Genomic DNA, 16309 nt, shown 5'->3' with positions numbered 1-16309 from the left:
GTGCCCCACGGGGCCCCATGGCATTGCCTGCCCCACATCCCCCGCCACCTCTTCCTGCCCAGGGACCCCTCAGCAAGGGGGGAACCCCAGGGATGCAGTGGCCAGGCCAAGTCCCAGCCCCAGGCCATGGGGGACCCTGGGCTTCAGGTATTTTAAGCACATGAGCAACACCAGCCATTACGCGCCTGCTGGATGGTGAGTGGATGAGTCACGGCCTCATTGAATCAGAGATTTAATTTGCAGCGATGAAACACGCTCCCATTGCAATTGCCCAAAAGTGAGGAACTCCGGCCACCCCGGGGCACCCGCGGCCCTGGGGGGGCTCTGGAGGGGGGAGAAGGTGCAAACGCTGCTGCACTTGGTCTTTCCTGGGGCATTTTTGGGTCGGAGTGCAGCCCCTCACCCGGGCACTGCCTTGAGCCTCTCCCCTCTCTCCAGCTGTGGGATGCCGGTGCGAGCCAGCCCCTCTCCAAGGGCTTGGCTTCAGCCTCAGCTCCTGGGGGAACCCAGGGAAAAAAATCACAGGACTCGAGTGTCCCTGGGCCCCCTCCCCTGGGGATGGAGCCACCAGCCCCCCAAAACCCCACCGCAGGGCAGGTGGGGATCCGGGACAGGCAGGAGCTGCCAGCAGCAGGACGCCTGCCCCGTCCTCCCAGGGCAACACACCGGGCTCAGGGTGGGCAGAGCTGCCCGGGACGCCCGGCCGGCACCTCAGGGCTGCGATGGGGCGACTTGGGCTTCTGCAGAGGACCTGCCTTTTGCCGCCTTCCCCCTGCAAAGTGAGAAAAACAGCCCTTCCCATCCCAACACACCCTCCTGCCGGCACAGCCCCGGGGAGGGATGCGGGAGTCCAGGCTCTGCAGAGCCTCCGTCCTTGCCAAACTTGGGAATGGCTTAAGAAGTCCCGCCCTGGCCGGGGCCCCCCGTCTCCCCAAGCCACAGTGGGAAGACGTGGGATGAACCCTCCATCCTGACAGCGATGGGGACGAGATCTCGCAGCCGCCTCACTCACCTGGGATATCTGGGACTCTGCAGCAGGGGTAGGAGCCTGAACAGCCGGAAAAAAAACCCACTAAAAATTAACATTAATTTATTAGAATATCCATGATAAAAACCAAGATTCTCTTTACATGTGTTTTTTTTTTTTCCTTTTTATACAAGAGAATTTTCATTGCTTTTTTTCCTCCTGGAGACAGAGCAGGGCAGGCAGGCAGGCGCAGGCTGGGCTCTCGCCCCGGCGTGACGAAGCCGCGCGGACGCCGGTCCCCGGGGTCCCGGTTGAGACGTGGAGCGGGTGGGCGCGCGGGACGGGCGCGCACCAAGGCAGCGGGGCAGACGATGGGTGGCAAGGCACGGCACGGGGAGAGGAGAGGGGAGCAGCCTGGGCTCCCCAGGGAGGGGGCGACAAGCACCCCGCACGGCAGGGGGGAGGCAGCACCCATGGTGAAGGGTGGCATGTGGGGGACAGGGTGACAGGCTCGAGCACGATGCAGGACACTCTGAGCCCAGGGGAGGGCTGCAAGTGACCTTAACACCCAGCGCTCCCTCCCAGCCAAGCCTTGGGGAAAAGACGGGTCCTTCCAAGCTCAGGACCCCCAACACCCCCAGCCATCCTCCTCCTGCCAACCTCCCTGCCCCAACATGTCCCCACGCAGGATGAGCTGGGCCCCGGCTCTTCCCCAGCTCCTCTGGGTTGCAGAGAAAGAATAATCCCCGCCATGTAGCAAATGCAACCCCCTGCACGCCCCGTCCCCGTGCCCGGGGAGCCCGGACGCCGTCTTTGGTTAAGGAGCAGCCGGTGCCGCTGCTGGGCAGGCACGGGGCGAGGGGCCGAGGGTCCCACAGGGACGGGTGACAGGTAGCGGTTCCAGGAGGGACAGAGAGGCCCAGGCTTGCAGGGCCGCTCAAAGCGAGGGGGGACCCAGCTCCCCCCTTGCATGGCTATAGGATATTTATTTAACAAGACCTGGCGTGAAGTGCAGGGCTGGAGAAGAGGTTCCCGGGCGGCAGCCAGCCCTGCGGGGGAAGCAGCCAAGGCAGGGAGCAGCAGCACGAGCCCGAGGTCCCTTGGAGGGTGCCGGGTGAGGTGGTGGGTGCGCCAGCCCCGGCGCAGAGCCTGGCTCCCGTCTTCCCAACTCTCCGCTCCAGAGCAAGGCGAGGGGGCCGGTAAAACGCAAGCTGGGGAGAGGCGAAGCGGTGCTGTGGGGCAGCCTCCGCAGACACCCCCAGCTCCTGGGGCAGAGCACACCCTACGCCGGCCACAGCTGTGCTGAGAAGCTGCTCGCAGGTCTTGAGTGGGTGGGCAGCCTCTGGAGAAGCCCTGCCGGGACTACGAGGCACCTGCAAATCCCAGCGCTGGGCAGTAAATTGTCCATCACCCCCAGGCTGAGGAGCCCAGTGCGTCCTGGGGGCTCCTTCCTGGCTCCTCGGGGCCAGCCCAGGGCTGCTGGGCAGGGCTGTCGGGGCAATCCCAGTCCATCCAGGACAGTCTCCCCTTCCCAAACCCGGTGTGTAGTGACAGAGGAAACCAAAAAGGAGAGCAGAGAAAGAAGAATAAATGAAGAGACAGGGAAACCGAATGGAGCATCGTGTGAGGCTTCGCATGTCAGCTGCTACTGCCCCTTGGGGATGAAGGGTTCCCCCTCCTCCGGCTCTGGCCGAGGCCCCGGGTCGCTCAGGCATCGCAGCATCCGCTGGTTGCTGGGGCTGTCGCCGGTCCCTGGGGTGAAGACGTCGTCGGTACCTGGGGAGGAAGGCTCCTTCACCCGCATCACCAGCCCCTCCTCGTCCTCCTCGGGCGAGGGCGGGAGGCCGCCGCAGCCCTTGGGCTCCTCGCTCATCAGGTCCACGGACTCGGGGGACTGCGGGGAGGCTGGGTCGATGGTGATGATGGGCAGATTCTCCGAGTCCGCCTTGGGTTCGTAGGCCAGCGGGTCTGGGGAGGCAGAGAGGCGTCAGGCAGGGCCTGTCTCACGGTATCATGAACAAACTGGGTCAGGATAAACTAGGGAAGGGAAGGGGGGGTCTCAGAGATCCCCAGCTAATGCATCCCAGATGTTTGGGGCTGGGATGCCTGGGCTCATTCTCTCTCTAATTTCCAAGTCTGCTGTTTAATTCCTTTTTTTTTCATCTCCACACCCCATCTGGAGCTGCTCCAGGCAGCCCAGCCCTGCTTCCCAGGACTGCGCCGTCTGCAAGGGCGAAGCTGCCCTCTGCTGATTAACTGCCGGCTCCGCAAGCGCCGGCAGCAGCATCACGCCCCGTCACGCCCTGTCACACTGTCCCCAAAGCAGGAAAGGACACGGAGGACAGGAGGAACCAAAGATGGCAGAGCACATGTGTGCTGGAGAAGCCGGGAGTCCAGGGGCAGGTCTCAGGGCTGAGCGCTCCTGGTTCTCTCCCCTGCAGAGAGCAGCCAGAGGCACGGCCAGAAATGTGGCTGTGTGGATGGAGCGAGCTGAGCTCCGGACAGATCTACCGACCGGCCAGGCTCATCTCCTGGTGGGAACAGTGCTGGGAAGCCAGCCGGGTGCTTCTGCTCAGGCAGAGCCCACCACACGCCCGGGCTACACGCAGCCGAGCTCGGGATCGAGAACAGCAAACCCCTGGGGCTTGGCTGCACCGCACGCAGGGGAGTGGGACGGGGGCGATTGGGGCTGGAGAGCGGGCAGAGGAGCTGAGGGGGTGCAGGACAACACAATCCCCGAGTGCATCAGCCCCGAAGTGCTGGCAATGCCCAGCGAGATGCCGGCAGTGGCGCTCCCCCAGCAGCTCAGTCCCACCTACCTGAGCCTATGCGAGCCCGGGACATAGTGGGCGAATCGAGCTTGTGAGCCGGCACCGTCAGGTAGTTGTTCATCTGGAATTGGATGGCAGCATGAAGGACTGTGTCTATGGGAGTGGCTGGGGGTAAATGGGGAAGGGGAGGCAGGGAACTGACCCCAGGCCATGGGGACAAGCAAGAAGCAGCAGTGGGATGCAGAGGACACGTGCATGCATCCTCCCAGCCGTGCTGCAAGGGCTTGCTCAGAGCCTGGGGCAATCAGAGGACCCCCAAGGCTTGGGGTCACCCACTGTCATCTGAACCTCAGCCCCCTCCCCATGCAGGACACCGAAGTCCTTCCCAGGCTGGGAAGCCCGCCTTGGCCTCCCGTCCTCCCCAGCCTGCGGCAGCACCCCTGCTCCAGCGTCCCCTTGACACCTTCTGTTCCAGCTGCCGGGCCTTCTGCCGTCGTAGGAGCATCTGGTTCCAGGCTTCCTCGTAGGGGTCAGCCACAAGCGTGTGCCGGTTGTAGGACCGCAACTGGGAAAAGGCCCCAAGAAAAGGAGAGGGGTTAAAAAAACACACACAGAAAGGCAAAGGAAGGTCACAGCACCGTTTCCCTTGGAGATGGATGAAACAGCCTCCAGTGGGCAGACCACATCCAGGCAAGCTGGTGGCTCGTCCCTTGTGTGCTTGCTACCATGGGATGCCTAATCTTGACCTTCCTTGGCCCAGCAAGAGTTTAAATGCTGTGCTCAGCCACCGACAGAGCCAGCCTCCCCCTCAGCACTATCCCAGCATCATCCCAGGAGGAAAAGCCTCCTGGGGAGGGAGAGCCAGGCCAGGAACACAAGGGCAGGGGACACTGGGGGTGAAGGGTCCAGCTGGCCCTGTTGGCTTCTGGTGGGAAGTGGTCCTGGCCACCCCCAGGGAAGCAAAGGGGACACGCACGGTGCCAGGGGACACCTTACCCTCTGCCTGGTTTTCTGCAGGTTGTTGCGAAGGATTTTCCGGATCTCCTCCTCCTTGTCCTTGGACAGGGCCGGAAGGATGCGCTCCACAGGGAGGGTCTTGGGATTGATATTCCTGCGTGGACAGACAGGATTCAGACGGCCACTGTGATGGCCATGGCAGGACCGAATGGCTGCTTGCCCTGAGGCCACTAGCAGGGAGTGCTCAGCCTAACGCCAGGGCCAGGGAACTCACTGGATGGAGACAGTGGAGACAGCAGAGGGGATCTTGCCTATACCCCCACTCTCCACCAGCTCGATTGCCTGCTTCATCTCCATCTTGTGATAGAAAGCGATGAGCTGGGGCTCCTTGGACCGCTCTCCCGCAATCAGGCACTTCTTCACGTACTTCTTGTTGAAGCGATTCAGCCTTCCCGAGAATGTGGGGAAAGGAGGAGCAGCAATACGTCAGACCTCGGCATCCACTCCCTGCTTCCCACCCCTGGCCCAGGCCAGCAGAGAATGGTTCAGTTCCCACCAGGGCAGGTCAGGACAGGCTCCCCTGACTGCCTCCTGAGCAAGGCAGCCCCTGAAACACCCAGCAGCTGCTCATATCCACAACGACGGTCCTGACCTTCTGCAGGGACCAGCCACTGGCAGCTCCCACACTGCTGCGGGCATGCCGTGGGCGGCGTGGTGAAGGAGTACGGCCACTCACAACCAACCCACGGCCGTAATTCATCGAGAGTGTGTGTGTGGCTATTACAGCCCAGGGAAAAAAATCTGGCACAGGGCTGAGAAACCTGCCAGGTAGTGATTCATACCCTTCTCCATCTTCCCCACAGGTCCCCCCAGTCACCAAACCTTCACACTCACTTGTCCTTCCAGTGGTGATGCCCGTAGTGACCACAGATATCCTCGATCCCCGTCAGAAGGTGATCCAAGAACTGGAAGAGAAGGTCCAAGGCGTAGGCAGCTCGCAGGGCTGTTGCCCACCCTCTCCCCACCCTGAAACCCACGCTGACACAGGGGTGAGGGCACTCAGGGGGTGCAAAAGCAGGGCTGTGGGTCCAGGACGGGCCTCAGGAGGGCAGCACGGACCTACGCAAACAGGCTGCTGCTCAACCAGGCACAGGGGAGGTCTGGGTCAGAGCGGGCACTGGACGACACAGACAGGGAAGAGCCCTCACTCCATCCCCCCTTACCTTGGGCACTGATTTAAGGGCAGCTCCCGCTCTGTAAACCCGCCTGGTTACAGCGGTGGAGGTGGCAGAAGCAGAGAGAGAAGAGGGCTAAGGTGACGAAGAGAAGCGTGCGGGAAGGGCTGGCCGGGCGCAGCGGGTTACCTGCGTGTGGATCTCTTCATTGATGGAGCGCTTTGTCTCTTGCTTCTTCTTCACGGCCAGCAGGTCCACCAAGGGCCGGATGGTCATGCCCTAGGGAACGGGGAGGGTGGGTTAGACCTCTCCCCAAGGCACAGCGGTGGGAGCGGGATAGGGTCAGCACAGCCGAACCACGGGGCTCTGCACTGCTGGTGTCACTTGGCAGCCTCAGGAGCTTTTGGAGAAGGGGGACAGTGACAGGGTCAGGGGTGGAGGCTGGGGACATACTCCTCACTCTCCACACACACAGGAGGCTCACTGAATAACCCCCTTTCCCTCTGAAACCGCACTGTGACCACCTGCGTGCCACCAACCTGCACAAAGACTGTGAAGAAGATGACCGTGATGATGGCTGTAAGGAACATGTCCCTCATGCCAAAATGCTTATAGTCCAGCAGGTAACAGAGGGAGAAGGCGATGGCTCCCCGCAGGCCCCCGTAGGCGATGATGAACTGGTCCTTCGGCGTCAGCTTCACAATTCGGAACTTGTTAATGAACCAGGTGAGGACCAGGACACCTGGGGGAGTGAGGCGGGGCCTCGTGTGAGTGGATGGTGAAGGATGCCCTCCAGCCCTGAAGATCCCCCCCAGGAGCCCGGCTTGCAGCCCAGTGCAGTGTCACCCCCTGGGGGCCATGGGTGCAGGTGAGCGCTGCCCTGCTGACTCATTCCAATACCCCTCACCAGCTTCAACCCCACGTCTAGCACAAACTTGGCCTCAACCCCATCTCCCCACAAAGCCAACCACCAACAAGGCTGATGCCCACAGTGGAGCAGCGCCACCCAGTCAGCTCCAGTCTCCCCAGCAAGGCAAACTTGGGCCTCATGGCCCTGAGACTCGGCCATCACCCAGGACTGTCCCCAAGGACTTTGCCACCACACTGGCACCTCACCTAAAACTCTTGCAATGAGGCAGAAGAGCAGCGTGCTGATGACAAAGGTCCAGTTCCAGTAGTGGGTGCCAGCTACGGTAGAGACGCCCAGGAAGATGAAGATGAGGGTCTCGCTCACGCTGCTCCACATCTTAAGGAAATACTTGATGGTGGTGTGGGACTTATGGGAGATGTTGGCTTCCACATAAGGGCGCATGACCACGCCAGAGGCGATGAGCCTAGGGGCAAGGTTGGGGCACTCAGCAGCCATGGGGACACAGGAACAGCCCCAACCACTGGCCTTGCAGCAGCATTTTGTGCTCTTATACCAAACCCCAGAGCAGGACAGGGCTTGTGAGGCACCAGCAATTATTCAAGGCCTCCAGAGAAAGCTACACAAGGTTTCTCCTTCCCCTGGCAGGGCAGGAGTGAGCGCTGGAGCCAGGCAGCACAAAACCATGTCGCCTCGAGTGTTCAGCAGGCCCTGCCTGCTACTGTGTGCCCTGGAGAACAAGCAATGGGCTGTCAGTGCCCTGGGATCTGTGGGACAACTGAAGGGAGTCACTTCCCTCATCTGCCTCCCTGCATATCCCAGCCCAAACACACCTCTGGCCCTCACTGAGCATGTACTGGCCATGCTGGGACAGCCAGAGGGCTGTGGTTACACCAGAGCAAATCCTCCAAATGGTCCTGGGAACAGGAGGGCATCTCATCCCCACCCATGCCCAACTCACGCCATGATGCCGGAGAGGTGGAAGAGCTCGGCAGAGAGATACGCCATGTAGCTGTAGAGGAAGACGAAGAGGGGCTCGATGACTCGGATATGGGAGGTGAAGCGGGACGTGAAGGCAGCGATCACCCCATAAATGACGCCCACGAATACACCGCCCAGTGACACCACGAAGAAGCTGAGGAAGCCAAGGATGATATCGATAATCGTCACCTGCTCGAAGTTGGCAAACTCCTCAAAGAGGTGGTAGAGGACCTGGGAGGGAGAAGGGAGAGGGGGGTTCAAACTGCCCCAGTGGCAAGAGACAGCCTCACCTTGGAGGAGACCTGCTCGGGGACCTTCCTTGGGAGAGCAGCAGCAAAGGGAGCCAGGTAGGTACCTGGCACGGCACACCTGAGATGAGGTGTGCCAGTGCTTGGTGGCCTGAGCTGGGTCCTGTGCTTGACCAAGCCTCATGCCATAAAAATGCAGTGGTGCTTTGCTGTGCAAGAGAGAGACCTGTAGAGACCAGCTCCCCATCCTCTGTGGCTCACCGGGACATGGTGCCATTGGAGATGTGTCTGGGACAGCTCTGCTCTCCAACACAGCCCCGACCACTGTCCCAGGAAGGGCTTTGGTCAAGGTCTGAACCAGCCAGAGGCTGTTCCTGCTTCCCTACGAGCAGGTCAGGGCAGATCCAGGCTGCGGGACACCCCAACAGCCATGTGGAGAGAAAAGCCAACACCTGCCCTGCTCAGCCCAGAGAACAATCCAAACCCTTATGCCGTTTTGTAGCCAAAAGGGCAACCTCGACGAGGAGCCCACCCTGGGCTCCATCACCTTCCCTACCCCCAGACATATTTACTGAAGAAATTTTAAAGCAGAAGCTGATGCAGCCGTGTCAGGATGGGAAATGGGCTTCAGGGCATCCTGCAGGGATGGCAGCGCTTGCAAGCAGAGAGAGGGCGAGGCGCCAGCTCCTGCTGGCCAGCACTGGCTCCTGGGATATGGTCAGGGACAGACATGACAGCAGAAGGCAAAAGCATTCTCCAGGGATGGGAGCAGGGACACAGACCCTGCAGGGAGCCCCTCCAGCCAAAAGTTGGGGAGAAGCGCCTGGGAAAAGCCCTGTGGTGGGACAGTATGCTCCTCGTCAGCCTTTGCAGCATGCTGAGCAGCCAGCTCTGAAGTGGACAGCTGGGATATGGGAGAAGAGCCAGGAATAAGCAGTGGGTTAGAAGCAAATTTAGAGGTCAGCTCTGCAGAGGAGGACACTGCGCTGACAGCCAAGCCAGCACCTGGACACAGATGTCCTTTGGAAATGGCCTGGCCTCCAAACTTCCCAACAGTACCTGCAAAGCTGCTGCTCAAAAATTTTGGGGCTGAGGGGTGACCCATGCGGGATACCAGCCTGGCTGCAGGCTCCCACAGCTCTCCCCTTGCCATGGCTGGCCTTGTCATGTCCTCACACCTCCTTGGTGCTACAGCTGGGAGACAGCAAGGAAGACCACATCAGAGACCATGAGGAAGGAGACAGGAGGGAGCAGCAGCTACACGGCAGCGCTGCCTGACTCAGTGCCAGCCCCTCCGTGCTCCTGCTCGCCTTCCCTGGGAGAACAGGCATGAGCATGGCAGCAGGCAGAAATTTCACCCAGGAGAGCAGATTCCCCAGGAGACCAACGTGCTGGGCACAGTCCTGCTCTTTGCCAAGAGGTGGTAGCTGGCTGGTGATGTGGTCTCAGCCTCCTCAAACTGCCAAGTGAAATGCTTCACCTTAACCCACCTCTGTGGTGTTTTAAGCCACTATATTTAGCTTTGCACCTGCAAAAGGTTAGGAGCAAGCGGAGCTGCGTCAGCTCAGCTGGCAGGAGGCATCTGGCAGCTTGCAATGGCCCAGGCTATGGTTCTGCTCGCAGGGCTTGATTGACAGCTGCCCATCCTGGTGCCACCACCCAGAAGTGCTCCACCAAAGCGAACCCCATCCCCTTGGCTGATCCCCCTCATCCACTTACGACTGTGACAGCGTCATTCAGAAGGGACTCCCCGAAGACCAAGATGTGGAGCAGCTCATTGATGTGGATCTCCTCAAAGACAGCCAGCACAGCCACCGGGTCCACGGCTGAGATGATGCTGCCGAAAAGCAGGTTGGCCAAGAGGCCGATGTGGTTCAGGCCGGTGCCGCCGAGCTGGCATACGGCGTACATCAAGCCACCCAAGAAGAAGGCATTCCAGAGCGTCCCCACCACGGCGAAGATGAGGATGGTGCCCAGATTCTCAGTGAATTGGCGCAAAGGGAGGAAATAGCCAGCATCCAAGATGATGGGTGGGAGGAGGAAGAGGAAGAAGATGTCCGACCTGAGGATGGGGGGCTTTTCACCCACCCCTTTGATGAGCCCCCCAACCAAAAGGCCCACCACGATGAGCAGGCAGCTCTCAGGAACGATGCTGGACACTGAGGGGATCACGTGGAATCCTGTAGAGGAGGAGGAGAGAGCAAGAGACATGTTGGCTACATGACTGGAGGATGCTCTTTACAGGAGGACACCCCTGTGGGAGCTGGGGACCAGTTCCCAGCCCTCCCTGCACTCTTCAGGATCATTTGCTCTTTGCGTGCCTCAGTTTCCCCTCCTAACCCACTTCTTGCCCATGCTCCCGAGCTGTAAAGTGGAAAGTGCAGCTTAACCAGGTCCACATACCCTGGCATCGCTTCATCTCAGGCCAGAAAACAATGGCAAGTCCCCGTTCAACAGGCAGCAGCCACCCTCTGGGCACCCTGAGGTGTCTGAGGGGACCCCCAGGCCCCCATGACAGCCGTCTGTGGCACAGGCTGTTCTCACAACACAAGCTGTCGCTGGCTCCAGCTCTTCCCGTCACAGCTACTAAACCCGGGCACACGTAGGCACTGGCATTTACCTCCCGTCAGACGGCAGCCTGCCCACCCAGCGCCGTTACCCGCCGCGTGCCGGGCTCTGGCAGGAGGCAGCAGCGCGGTGCCCGTCCCCGTCTGTCCCTGACACAGGGGGGAGGAGCTGGTGCCCAGTGGATGCAGTTGGAGCGGCTCCTTGTTCCCCCTCCTGCAGCTTCAGTAATGAGCTGGGAGGTTTTATAAGGCCAGTTGCAGAAATGCCTGCCTTCTCTGCAGGCAGGGCTGCTCCTGGGCATGGAGCAGGGACCGGACATATCCTCGCGGTGCAGGGCTATTCTTTGGGTGCGAGGTAAGAGGGAACCGGTTTTCCCTTTTTTGAATCATGGCATGACCCCAGATGCAGGTTTCTGAGCCAGCCGTGACCGGCTGGGACGACATCCATCTACCAACCACAGCCTTGGCAACGTGGGCATCTGCCTGCTGGGCTGGGCAGGCAGCACGATGCCAACCGAAGCAGCGCTTCAGCCAACACACCAATACCCACAGAAGGATTTTGGGTTCCCTGGATCCTCTCCCAGGTTTTATAATTATTATTTTGAAGTGCAGCACATTTGTTCCCTGGCAAGGGAAGTGGTTTAAAATAAGGAACCCTGCCTTGGCATCCCGCGTTCCTCCATTCCTTCCGGCTGGGTGGCTGTGCCATCTGCACATCGTTTCACAACAGATTAAAAAAAAAACTCCTCCCTAACAAGCCACCATCCTGGTGATGATCCAGAGCCGGTCTGTGCTGGGGCGAGCCCCTCCGTCCCCCCCCCACCGAGCCTGCAGGGACCACATCTGCGCCACGGTGCCGGCTCATCCCTCCTCCACCTGCGCAGCCAAGCAGGGAAGGTGCTGCACGAATCCATCTCCGATGGGAAAAGCAGTTGCTTCCACAATCCCCCCCTAAGGATGGGCAGTGAGTCAGCTACCGGCTACGGCCACGGCCACGCGCAGGCCCCCGAGGGCAGGATTAGACCTCAGATTGCTACCTGAGCTGCAGGCACTGCTGCCGGCGTGGGCGAGCCCGGTATCAGAGAGGCTGGAGGATTCATCACACCCAAGACTCCATGCGAGTCTGGCCACACCGTTTCGGCAGCGTCTGGGTAGTTCCAGTGGGTCTCAGGTGCCGGAGCGATGTGGGAATGAGTCGATCTCTGAGCAAACGACCCCGTGGCCCTTGCGCTTGGGCAGGAGGGGAAGCTGGGAGGGGATGGGGAGCATCCGAGCTCTCTCTCAATGATCTCCCAGTGTCCGGCCACCTGCATCCAGGGTCCTTCTGGTCTAGATGTGGTTCCTGATTTATGTCCATGGGATTTTTCTTCTGTCTCTGATCCCGCCTGGAGCCCATGCAAGTGCTGAGCACCACAAGGCAGCCCTGGCAGGGAGCTCCCCATGGGAGGGGAGGCAATAATCCCTTTTCCAAGCACAGCTCATGCAAACACCAGGAACAACTGGCCCTTCCAGCACATTGGGCAATTGCCCATCTCAGCATATACCAGCCCTGGCCAGAATAAGGTTTAAAGCCACACAAGCAGCGAGAAGCCCTCAGCAAATCAGTTTTTGCTTGCTAAGTATGTTGAATCATGAATAAAACACAAACACTGACAATTAAGCATCTCTCACTTCTTCCCCACAGGCCCCAGGATCCCATTAAACTGGAACATTCGCGTGCTGATGTGAATTCAATGTTTTACAGCCTTTTTGTAGGGCCCTAAAAATACACTCACATGGGTTGCATGTTAATTATGCCTTTGATTTCACTGAATCTCAGCCATTTTTTGCTCCCCGCTTTCTCCGCTTAGTATTTTTAGAGCACTCAAAAGCTCATTGGTACCAATCTGTTGCTGGGATCCTGCTGGGATCCTGCTCTGAGTGCCGGGTCGGCATCCCGCTTCGGGCTGGGGCTGATTAATGGGAAGAAATGCTCTCGCTGCGGGGGTGATGCCGGGCAGGGGTGAACCAGCCTGATCCCAGCTCTGTGGCTGAATTTCTCTCCTGATGGAAGAGGAAGGCTGCAGCAGGATGCTGGGCAATGAGGCTGTTCAGCCATGGGCACATCCAGGAGCAGCCAGGGAAGGGGAATAAGTCTTGATAATAGCCTTAATAATAATAATAATAATAAGCCTTAATAATCCCCAGGCTCCTGTTCCTGGCTGCTTTGGTAAAAGGTTATTTGCACAGCAGTTGCCTGTGCCGCTTGCATGCCTGGGTACCTACTGCTGCCACCCACCTGTCCCCAAATGCGGTGGCCCTGCTGCAAACAGGGATTTATCTACCACAGCGGGCGCTGCAAATCCTCTGCTCCCAGCACAAACCCGGGACGAACCAGGAGGCAGAGAGAGCACAGCACGACCCTTCATTTTCCTCTGTTAAGCAGCAAGTGCTTTTTGCCACAGCAGAAGGGCAGGAGCCGGCATCTGAGAAGCCCCCCTGGCTGGGAGGGCTTCACATGATTCGCGCCAGCTGCACGGGCAGCGCTTCCCTAAGGAGCCAGGAGCGCTAACGGAGAGGCAGCGCCTGCACCAGGCGTATGAGACTCCCAGCACGCTGCCGCCAGCACACCCCGAATAAACAAGTGACGTGGGAGCAGAGGGGATGAGGCAGCCGGTCTCTGGCACATCCACGTCAGGAGGACAAGCAGGGCTGCGTAGGAGCAGGCAGGCGAGCACACAGAGCAGCTTTTCCTGCGGAGAATCACCCACTGGGTTCCTGCTGGTCTTCTTGAACCCCACCAGGAGGGAAGTTCCCTGAGATCCCACTTCCCTGAGAGCATCCACAATCCCCAAATCACTAGCACGGCGCACGCACAATCACCCAAGTTACTTCCTTTGGAAAACAAACTCCATGGGAGCAGTTCCCCTATCAACAGCATTAAACACCACCAAAACTATTAAAAGCAAGAACAGCTGAGTAAACATCAACCCTGAGAGCTTGAGCAAACAAGGAAAAGGAAATCCAGAGGTTAATAGTTCCTATTAAAACAGTTCCTTGCCCATATCATGCACCCCAGCTTGCATGTGCCCAGCAAGGCGAACACAGGGATTGTCTTCTGCTGGTGGTCAGCTCTTCCTCGGGTTGGGGCAGAAAGGAGCTAGGGACTGGCTTTCCAGTTTTAACCGCAGTCTAAGCACTTGAAGGACAGGAGGAAATCACCATCCTTCAAATTAAAGAGGTTTTGGGCAAGTAAAGCTGTTGCCAGGTGATGTTTGTGCTGCAAAAGTTTGCTCTGCAGCTTCTGAACACCAGTTGCCTTCATTTTGGTGTTAGCAGACTTGCACGGGGCCGTTTCTCCCCAGGTGCAGGCAATCGAGGGCAACATCAGGAATTTTCTTCCACTGACTTCAGCGGTGGCAAGAACCACCAGTGTCTGTTGGATTGTGCAGCAAGGCAGATTATTTTTCCCCTAGGAGCATAAAGCAGGCTTGTATTTTGGAGGCTGTGGAAGCTGAACGAAGACACCTGAGCGCGGCCCCAGCACGGTGAGCTGCCTTTGGTCTCCAGGCTTTGCAAGGGCCGGTCCTTGCCCCAGCAAACACGAGGGCTCCCATTTCAGCTGCTCATCGTCATCCTTCCAAGGGGGACCCGGGCTGCTTTTCTCAGGGGCCTGGCTGCTGGTGGATACAGTGCCATGTAAATATTTACTCCCAACCAAAGAGCCTGGGAGAGACTCTGACCTATGTGTGTTGTTCTCCTTCCTCAGCTGTATCTGGGTTACTGCAGCCCCGACGCATGGGCCGGATGCTACGCTTGGTGCTGTATAAGCTCCGTCCAGCTTAGGTAGGAAGAGCCTGAAGGGATACAGAGGGAAGGAACATGGAGGGAAGGGTGCTGGGCACCCAACCCAGGCCCAGCATCCCCACCCTGAGTAAGCGCTGCTGTCAACATGAGCCAGGTCCCACAAAAGCATTTGCCTGAGGCAATGCTTCTTGCACTGCAGCTAAAACAGAGGCGATCTCCATTCTCCGAGCTGCTCTAGCTATTTGGAAACCCTCTCTCAAGGCCAGATGGGGATGATTTGCAGCTCTCAAACCAACAGCAGCTCTCGATGCGGCTCTGGTGCTGGGAACCCACAGCAGAAGGGAGCAGGGAGCATCCCCCTTTGCTCAGCCCAGCCTCATCACACAGCAGAAAGGGCCTGAGGACCACAGGCACCATTTCCTACAGCATCTGTAAGGTCCACCCGTCCCTGCCTGACAGCATTTCCCCACCCCACCCAGCAGGACTTCTCTCCCTTCCCATCACCCCGGCTGCTGCAATACCACTCCATATGGCATGGGACCCGAGATCAGGCTTAGTCAGAGCTCTGGCAGCGCTCCCCTAATTTTAAGGACCTCTCTTAAAGCAGTGCAGAAAGAACATTTTAATAACATTTTAACCAAACACTTCAAAAGAACACTTATGGTGAAAGAAAGAGGGTGAAGCCTTCATGCACTTCCCTGCTCCAGGCCAGGTCTGGGAAACATTTACATCTCCCACCCCATCTCCCACCGCAGGGACATTGTTGGAGCTGGGGCTGTAAGAGCGATCCCCATGGTCCTAAGAAATACTGGTGTTCAGAGGTAATAAATGAAAAATAAAACAAAATTTTAAAAATATTTATATATATAAAGCTGATGCCAGAGGCAGCCTGCACCATGAGACAGCATGCCAGCCCTGGGGACAAGCACTACGGGGTCCCTCCAGCTCCCTGAGCCACCACGCGCTCATCCCCATGAGCCAGTCCCTGCAGATGGGATTGCCATCAGCCATCACATCCTCCTAGAGCTGCAGGTTGAATTTGGCTGGGGCTGACGTCTCCTCCTTTCACAGGAGGAAAAGAAACATGAAGGAGGAGGGAAGAAAACCCACTTCACACACTCGGCTTGGTCAGTGTTTGAGTTGGAGCCTGGTAAACGGGGAGGAAGGAGGGAAGGGAGCACGCGGCATGGCTGGGAGGGCTCGGCACGTTCACGGTTAAGCGGGATGCTCCTGCGGCTTCACCCCGGCTTCCCAAGCGCCCACACATGGGAGCATTGCGGAAAAGCCAGGCTGCTTCCAGGAAGATGCCTCTTAGCTAAGAGGAGGCACAAGAAATGAGAACGGTTACAAAAACACCCCATCCTCCCAGGCTTCAGAAATTTATTAGAGCGGCTGCAGGCTCCAGCAGGCAGGCAGCAGCCCCAAGAGAGAAATTACACAATTATTAACTGGGGATTAGACAGCTCTTCTACCCCCTGGATTATTTTTTGTGAAAGGAGGTAGATGGGGGGTTAGTCTGGGTAAGGGGGTGCTGAAGCCCCCCAGATGATGTTCGCTGCAGCCCTGGGGACCCATGGGTGCTTGTTCGGGCTGCAGGGTAGGACAGAGCCGCGGCATGGCTTGGATGCTGAGTGTGCTGCGGTGCTGGAAAAGCCCCAGGAGAAGGCACAGGGTCGGAAAGGAGGCGGCGAGGGGGAGCAGGCATGCTCAGAAGGGCTGCCCTTCTGAAGGACACTGCAGAGAGCACTGGCTGGATGAGACACACGTGTCTCAGCAGCACCAGGGCATCTCCAAAGGCCACTTTAACCCTTGGGGACACCAGGCTGGCAGGGTCGAGGTGGGCCATACAGAGACACAGCAGCCCTGTACCACCAGCAAACCCATCGACCAGGTGGCAAGGGATGCAGGAAGGTGCGGACACCTTCCCATGCTCCCATGGGACATGGGGACCATGGAGAATCCTGACACATGGATGCTTTGCTGGATGAA

General features: G+C 58.7%; 1 protein-coding gene across 1 annotated transcript in view; it reads right to left on the bottom strand.

Moving 5' to 3' along the window:
* Nucleotides 1-1073: 1073 nt before the first annotated feature.
* Nucleotides 1074-16309, bottom strand: part of SLC9A1 (solute carrier family 9 member A1) — a 31218-nt gene continuing 15982 nt past the window's right edge. The window contains exons 2-12 of the mRNA XM_075114635.1: nucleotides 9687-10147; nucleotides 7700-7950; nucleotides 6987-7204; nucleotides 6410-6612; nucleotides 6060-6149; nucleotides 5590-5660; nucleotides 4970-5143; nucleotides 4735-4849; nucleotides 4202-4303; nucleotides 3787-3859; nucleotides 1074-2935 (exon numbers count right to left, since the gene is read on the bottom strand). Of these exons, the coding sequence (XP_074970736.1) occupies nucleotides 2613-2935; nucleotides 3787-3859; nucleotides 4202-4303; nucleotides 4735-4849; nucleotides 4970-5143; nucleotides 5590-5660; nucleotides 6060-6149; nucleotides 6410-6612; nucleotides 6987-7204; nucleotides 7700-7950; nucleotides 9687-10147 (2081 nt within the window). The 3' untranslated portion in view covers nucleotides 1074-2612. The remainder of the gene's footprint in view (nucleotides 2936-3786; nucleotides 3860-4201; nucleotides 4304-4734; nucleotides 4850-4969; nucleotides 5144-5589; nucleotides 5661-6059; nucleotides 6150-6409; nucleotides 6613-6986; nucleotides 7205-7699; nucleotides 7951-9686; nucleotides 10148-16309) is intronic.

This window comes from Phalacrocorax aristotelis, chromosome 20 (genome assembly GCF_949628215.1).
Source record: "Phalacrocorax aristotelis chromosome 20, bGulAri2.1, whole genome shotgun sequence".
Taxonomy (NCBI): domain Eukaryota; kingdom Metazoa; phylum Chordata; class Aves; order Suliformes; family Phalacrocoracidae; genus Phalacrocorax; species Phalacrocorax aristotelis.
Note: the sequence above shows the minus strand (reverse complement) of the source record. Positions and strands in the feature narration are given on the sequence as shown.